Source organism: Oryzias latipes, chromosome 3 (genome assembly GCF_002234675.1).
Source record: "Oryzias latipes chromosome 3, ASM223467v1".
NCBI classification, from domain to species: domain Eukaryota; kingdom Metazoa; phylum Chordata; class Actinopteri; order Beloniformes; family Adrianichthyidae; genus Oryzias; species Oryzias latipes.
This window is the reverse complement of record NC_019861.2, coordinates 9874661-9882631: the sequence shown is the minus strand read 5'-3', so window position 1 is coordinate 9882631 and position 7971 is coordinate 9874661. Positions and strand designations below refer to the sequence as shown.

Sequence of the window (7971 nt, the reverse complement as noted above, 5' to 3'; positions counted from 1 at the left end):
CTTCAAAAGTCGTCATTCTGTTTTTAAAATGTGTTGCATTCGATGCATCACACAACATCTGATCGCATCTATTGAACACATTCTGAAACAAATGTTTCAACCTTTTAACAATTCCTAAGACAGAGCATCTTGTCCTCGTGTTACCCTTTAAGTACACATTCAGTGGAGGTTCTATAGTATTGCTCAATAATAGCGGCTGGGGAGGCTGTAACCTGACTTCAGATCAGATGTCTGCAAGCTGAGCCTCGAGCCACATGCAGCTCCTCTATTCCTCCATTGTGGCGCTTTAGCCTTAAAGAAAAAATGCTAATCAATAATGGGTTTATAGTTTTGGTTTATTTTTTTTAGTTTTTCAAGTTTTAGCATTTATTTTTGGATTTTTACCATGTCAGATAATTGAAAAATGGTAAAAGGTTTAAATCTGTTGTGATTCAAATAGATATGTAGCCCATATTCTTCTGTTCCCAAACAGTGTCTTGTAGTTGCTATTCTTTGATTATTTACATTTAGTCTATACATTTACATGTATAGATTTAATTCTAATTTAATTCTACATCGAAGCTGTTAAATGTTTAATAATAAAAGCCAAAAAGGGACGATGGTGCACCAAAGTCATAAAATAATAAATTTAAAAGTTAATTTAAGATAAATTGTTTTATATATATATATATATATATATATATATATATATAAACTCTAACACAGTTACAATTTTGTTATTGTGATTATTTAAAAGCCACATTTAATAAATGAATGGTTGAACAGCCACAAAACAAAAAGAAAGCATTTTTTCCTAAACCTTTGAGTGGAACTTTTCCGCTCTGTGGGTTTTGGTCTGTGAGAAACTGGACCAAATGGCTCTTTTTGCATTAAAGGTTGCAGATCCCTGGTTTATTCTATTCCCAGGTTTTCTGTCTGCATCTCAAGCTGCGCCATTGGGGACGTATTGTAAGCCGTGAATAATTCTTGAGTGTATCTGCTCCTCTGATAAACGACTTGTTCGCATCCACTCGCCCAGAGCCTTTTATAAATATTAATAGGCTTAATTTAATGGCACACCTTTTACCAATGAGCTATGAAATGCAGTTGGCCATGAGAGGCAGCAGGGAACCAAAAAGCCCACATTTAATCAAACTACCTACACTGGTTTTGTGAAACACCTGCACACATTCCGATTCAGGCAAGTTAAGATTTGACCAGAACGTGACTTTCATGGCCTGACAAAGGTGCATGAGTTTTATGAGGCGCAGCTTCCTGGAGCTGGGCAATTCTTCATCTCGGGTTGCATGACCTCAGAATGTGGATAAATGAGACATTTCCTCCCCGAGGAGTTCAGCGACTCTTTTGTCTTTTAGCAGTGTGAGGAACTGCTGTGTCATGCAGGGTGAACGCCGCCGGACGTCACAATGCGGAAAAGATTCAATTATTCATGCTTAGCTTTTGCAAATTAGAAATAAAAAACTAAATATGTGATTACCACTAAGGTAAGGAATTAGAAATTACAGGGAAGTTTGATTCTTTTAAGAGTAAAAGAAAAGAAAAGGGAGGGTGGCAGACTTTTAAATAGTAGATCATCTGGAAATCCTTGGAAATCATGTCAGTCCTCTACAAAAGCGAGGGGCCTGCATCTTTAACCCCTCCATGGTGGCTCTCTACTTTTAAAAAAAACGTCATTTTAAAAAGTAACTGTAGAGTAAAAATTAATAAATAGTAAAGTAAAAAAAATGAACTCACTTTATTCAAGTCATTCGTAAACAATAAGTCAAACTAAAAACATTTAGATAGATTTCTGAGCGCCGTGTACCACAGAAAATCAATTGGAGGTCAGTAAGCGCAGCCAGAATTAAGCTGCACCAGATTAAAAGGCGGATTTTCTATTTTGCTTCAAACTCAAAGTAACTAAAAAAAACCTCTTAATTAGCTTAGATTTAAATCTTGTTAGTTAGAATAACACATTTTTTACTGAGATGCACCACAAATGGTCAAATAAACTGCTTTTTTCAAACCACTGCTGACATTACACCACCTACTAATACATTTGCTGCATTGAAATGATCATATGTGACACAGTCTTTTATTTTGAAAGGAAGTCATATGAATCTCTGTCAAAAGGGATGAACTATTTCCTGATTAAAAAAAAGGCCATTTTTGATTTTATGTTTATATGTTCTATATTATGCAAAATCATGTTGCGTTATATTTATTATTACAGTAACAATGAGATAAATACAAATAATTCTATTTTTTTTAAGAAGAGAAAAATGACAACGGGTTTTGGTCGGTGAGAAATTGACCTGAATGGCTCGGGGAAAGATTGTTGAAGGCTGCAGACCCCTGACCTCAGCAATTTCCAGAAGTCCACAACTTCGCTTTTAGATGTTTTCAGGGTTCACTAATTCACAAGTAACTACAGGACTTTTGATTTCCCAAAGCAACATTTTATTTTGAAGTTTCACACCTGTTGCTGTCAAGACCAAACCTAAGACAAGCACGATGTGGAAAAACAGCTTTAAGAACTTTGTGAGAAAATCTTTAGTCTCAACTTTTTTCACACAGAACGACCAAATAAAAGCTTGAACATATTTTATTAACAAAGGAAACACATTTTAATATCAACCTATGTTGTAAGATTCTCTCATATTTGTTTGTCTTCTGCAATAACTCAAGAACTGGGTGGGTTTACTGGAGTCTTTGGAGCAATTATAGTTCAGTTTTTGCTCATTAATGTGCGTCTGTAAAGCATATTAGTAGTAGAAATGTAAAAAACCAAAGTATCGATCAAAAATGCAGAAAATGTATATCTATTTTACAAACCTTCAGGGTTCTGAAACCGCTCACCAGATTTCAGGAGGAGGAAAAACTTCCCGCCTTCACAAACAGTCTGGAACGAAAACCAAAAGTCTCTAGACGGCAAACTTGTTCCGAATGATTTCTCCTCCTTCCACCTCCACCTGCTCGTAAAGCCACTTCCTGTCGCAGCGGCACTCAACGCCACATTTGCGCGATCCGCACTCGGGGCAAGGGTAGAAGCAGCCCATGCAGTCCACGTCCAGACAGTCGCACACGTCCTTGCCGTTGGAGAGCAGCCGGCCTTTGCTGTCGTACACTTTGCTCTTGGCCGCAGCACTCGGCCTGCGTGGTGAAAATTTCAAAGTGACACATTGTGGCGTGCTTTCTCCCTGATGCAACCATTTTTAGACCTTTTATCCCCTCAGAGATTTTCCTAAAATGAGTTTGTCTTATTTACACCTCACATTAGGACAGTGTAAAGTGAACCCAGCGAGCATTACATGACACATTCTGGCAAAGTCGACTAATTCTGCACTACAGAAGACAGTGGAAACCTCGGGACAGCTTTGCCTTTCATTTAATTAGAAAGATTAAATATGAGGTGAAATGTAACTTTCAAGGTCTCAAAGGAGAATCCAAACTTCTAATGATCTGTGACAGGAGAATAATTTTTTTTCTCCATCATATTTTTGGGAAGACAGTAAAGAAAATGGTTCAGAAGAATAAAATCCCACTTAGATCCTCTTTTGATCCATTGTAAAAGTGTTCCCAGTGGTGCATTTGTTATCATTTTACAGTTTTAAGTAAAAAAAAAACAACCTGTGCCATTTTCTAGAACATAGTTTCTGCAGGGCAGCATCAAAATTATGCCTCTGAGTTGATTCATGACGATTTGCACAAAGAAATAGTCAAAAATGCTATTCTAAGCTTAATTTTTGTATTTCTATGTCCTCCATCAGTCAAATTGACACAAGAACGAGTTAAAAACAACACAATTTTCAACAGAGTGGGTCTTTAAAGTGTAAAGAATAGTGAGAATGGCGGCTCTAGAGAAGAAACGCACCGTCCTCCAGAGAATCATGTATTTAACATAAAACCCAGATGTCAGAGTAAGAGACCTTTCATCTGCATGACTGTAAGGACTGATCAGCCTTACTGGTAAAAGCAGAAAAATGACATTCTGACATGGGTGTAGTACGAGGGTCTCACCTGTCGGACATCTGCTTGGCTCCTCGGCCTCCTCGACCTCCCTGAAACCACAGCAGCACGTTCATCTGACTCCTGCTGTCACTGACACACATTTCAAATGGCAGCTCTTTTCTCTGTTTCGTTTCGTCTGTCCCATGATTTAATTAGTAAGTCTTTTAGGCTGTAACTGGGGTTAATGATGCTTTTGATGGGTGTATTAATAAACTACGTTAATATGCAAAAACATAGGACTGTGAATTTTATAGATATCTAGTCTAATTTCTTATATATTTCCTCCAACGTCACAAATTCACAGCAGCAACATTTCAATAACCTTAATTAAAGTGCCGACATCGTTTTCCTAAAAGGCTGGATATAAATGCACCGAATAACTAACATCAAAATTGTAATCATTAGAAAAAAATCTAATTTGTAAAACAAAATTGTCTTTAAAGTATTGTATTTTTTTCTTTTAATTAGTCCTTAATATAAGAAATTATAATTAATATATTAAAAATTCCTTTTCTGTTTGCGTACATGACTGGTTGTGCGTTTTCATAGATGTATACAAAATACAAAATTAAAATGTAAAAGTAAAGGGAAACTGAATCAAATCCTTAAGAAAAATGGAATCGCAACCGTTTTTATCCTTAAATAAACTTTACTTTCAACACTTTATGATCCTTTAATTGATTTTATTGATGTATTTCAACCATTAAAAAACAATACTGCAAGGAAAAAGTACAAAACACAGATCTATCAAACTCATTGTAGATATCAAGCAATACGTGGATAACAATGTCAAGAAAGGTTAAGGCTGTAACGATTCGTTTTCTCCATTCGATTCATATCAGAACTTGTGGTTTCTGATCTGATTCATGTTTGATATTTGTTTATTTTGATCTGATTCAATTACCTAAAATCAATCCAGGACATCTTAAGCCAAAACTTCAACCAGTGTGACTCAGAGAGAAATATCTGGTACTGAACAGTGCAGCTGAAGTTTTCCACATTCCTTGTATTTCTTTATGGTAATCAAGTGTAAATTAAATATGTTTACAAATTTTAGTTTCCTAAAGTTCAGCTCACTGTTGTTCTTCCACATCAAAATGATTCAAAGGGAAAATTAGTTGAACACTCTCACAAAGTGCTTCCACACATTAGACTGGAATAATCATTTTTTACTGACATCACTGTTGTCCTTGTCATGCAGCTGCTTGTTTTTACGTTTTAGTCAAATGAATCTACTGTACCTCAATCCAAACGGCATTTTCCAAGATCGATAGAATCAATTTATTTCATTTTGATATGATTTTTTTAATGTTATAGGTCCATTTGATGAACAAGCGGCCCCAGGCAAATCGATCTGGCTGGATAGTAGAATATAAATCGATTCATTGATTAATCGTTACACCCCTAAAAAAAATAATCAAAGATGAGAAAAGAAGATGAAATCTTCTTGATAGTGTAAATACTCTGCATCATGGACAGTTTTTGCAGTAATGCATTGCAGTCCACACAAATGTCACATTAGTTTCATTAAAGTGATAGTCAATAAAAGTCAGGCAGAGTTTTGATTTGTGTGGGAAAAAGCGAACAACATTTACTCAACATTCAAGTTGCAGATGTTAAAAAGTGATTACAACAGGTGTATATATCCAACACAAAGACTCACCCTGAATCCTCCCCTTTTTTCCCGCCGCATGGCGCTCTCTCTTGCCCTCTCTCTCTCTGCTTGTGTGGTCATCTGATTTGGTGTGTTTGACTCTTTCGGCACGACCGCTCTTTTCCGCAGTTCGATCTGCAGAGTGAAGACGTGTGGTTTTAAAACGGGGCCACTCAGTTCAAAACACACACATTGCTTTGGACTCGATGGAAAGCCCACCTTTGACGAGTCCTGCCCCTGGGTGAATATGGTGGGTACGGCGTCTTCCCGTAGAAACTGCTTGCCATTATAATCCCTGAAGCAGTCATTTCGAAAATGCTCCGAGCAGAGGCAGGTGTTGGAAGTGGGGATGAAATTCTTCATTCCAAGGCTCTGCACCCATTTGCTGGCAAGTTGAGGTTTACTCAGAGGAAACCTGAAAAAGGGAAGAAAGATGGCGGACACGTAAAAGCTGCAGCTTCATAGCAGCTAACAAAGTCCAGGAGACGTCACTTTAGTGAACTCTGGGGCAATTTTGATGAGAAAGATCCATCTTAGCTCCTCTTTGGTGTGGATTTTCATTATTATTCATTTTTCCGTGTACATTTGTTTATTCAAAACCTAAAAGACTTTTAGGCCAGATGTGATTTAAATATTTAAATTAGCCTACAATGTATGTTTTTATAGATAGCATAAATATGACACACTGCTACTGCAAAAAAAAAAAAAAAGAAGAAGAAAAAAAAAGAAAAAATCAACAGGTTCACTTAAATATTCCACTGGTCTATAAAAGCAACTTTAGTGGGAATTTGTATTAATAAGTCCCACTTCACCGTTTAGAAAAACACTAACGATGTTTTGTGGCCTTTTAGCCAAAATAAAGCTTTTAAATATTAAGATTATTTGATTATACCAGTCTTATGTTGTTACTTGTATTTGTTGACAGAAGTAAATACTAATTCCTTTAAAAATAAAACACCCGGTGCCAAATAAGATCCTCCTGCTGCAGCAGATTTATGTGAATTAAAAATGCAAGATGGCCAACTCCAACGCAAAAATGTCAGTGCAGAATATAAAATGAAAACATACATGTGAATGCAGTTATGTGCATTAAGGACTTTGCCTCAGAGCAGCAACTACACACTCACTGCTGTGCCAAAGAAGCCTATATTCTGACTGCAGTTTACACCTTTTCCCAACACTTTTATCTACTTTCTGACATTTTAAAAATCTAACCACAAAACTCACGACCATAGCTTTTTACTTCAAACCAAAAGAGCCAACAGAGGGATAAGGCGGCCGCGTGCCGTGTGGCTCCTTTGCCTCGGGTTGCTTGCAGAGCCCTGCTCTACACCGCAGCATCATGTGAGTCCTTCTAATATATCACAATAAACTTAAAGAACTGTAATGTGAGGAGAAAACCTCATTTAATGTGTCCTTATTGTTGTATTTTTTATGCCGAAAAGATGTTTAAAACGAAGTCGTCTGTGGATACAAACACAAACAAGCTTAATGTTTTGAAGAAAAAGAATAGTTAAAAAAACGTACCTATAAAATCGTATTTCCGATCCCTTGACGAATTTATTGTTGCATCCTGCTGCTGCGCAAATGACAGGCATTTTTTCCTTTAGATGAAAGCTATACAAACATTTAAATCTATGAATTGACCACAACCGCAATAGTTAACAGAGAAGGAAAACGGGAAAAAAAAAAAAATTGTCTTCTTCTTCTGTGGCGGAAGTCAACTTTCTGAACTTCCTATGGTGTGCACAAGTGTTGGAGTGAGAGTCCGCCCTCTAGCGGCGGTTTACACACAACTGTGAGGGCGCATGCGTCCTCTCATTCTTACTCAACATAGTATTCTTTTACGCCTTAATCAATGCCTTTTAATTGTAACTTTTTAAAACTAAAGTACAAATTTTAAGTAAACTAGGATTATTATTGTTTTGTGTTGATTTGTAAAACGTTTTTTTTTTTACCCAAAACACTTCATCGTGCTTTATTTCCATGTTGCCTAACAGGCCTACATAAATAAAATAAAATAAAATAAAATAAAATAAAATAAAATAAAATAAAATAAAATAAAATAAAATAAAATAAAATAAAATAAAATAAAATAAAATAAAATAAAACTGAGAAAGCTAAACAAAACTTTGGTCAGGTTAGGAAACACCAGGCCATGTGTGTTGCAGAATTTTAGTTTCTAAAATGTAAAAGTATAACATTGTCAACATTAAGCGCTTTAGAGGTTATGACTGTAGTATTTCATATTTAGTTGGTATGACCCAAGTTGCTTTGTCTTTAAGAGTTTTTTTTCTTCCTGCAACAACAGTGACTTTTGGTTGTGT

At 36.1% G+C, this 7971-nt stretch overlaps 1 protein-coding gene across 1 annotated transcript; it reads right to left on the bottom strand.

Annotated features, from left to right (window-relative positions):
- Positions 1-2566: 2566 nt before the first annotated feature.
- Positions 2567-7398, bottom strand: arl14ep (ADP ribosylation factor like GTPase 14 effector protein). Its single transcript, XM_023952643.1, has 5 exons — positions 7172-7398; positions 5864-6059; positions 5654-5779; positions 4000-4040; positions 2567-3132 (listed from the first exon to the last, which is right to left on the bottom strand). The coding sequence occupies exons 1-5, from the start codon at positions 7240-7242 to the stop codon at positions 2904-2906; spliced, it is 663 nt and encodes a 220-aa protein (XP_023808411.1). The 5' UTR covers positions 7243-7398; the 3' UTR covers positions 2567-2903.
- Positions 7399-7971: the final 573 nt, after the last annotated feature.

What these genes read in the sequence shown, in the direction of transcription:
- arl14ep (XM_023952643.1), bottom strand. Translation starts at nt 7,242, where the DNA reads ATGCCTGTCATTTGCGCAGCAGCAGGATGCAACAATAAATTCGTCAAG. An exon ending in AGGGGCAGGACTCGTCAAAG is followed by an intron (nt 5,780 to 5,863) that starts GTGGGCTTTCCA and finishes TTCACTCTGCAG; the next exon opens with ATCGAACTGCGGAAAAGAGC. An exon ending in AAAAAAGGGGAGGATTCAGG is followed by an intron (nt 4,041 to 5,653) that starts GTGAGTCTTTGT and finishes CTGTGGTTTCAG; the next exon opens with GGAGGTCGAGGAGGCCGAGG.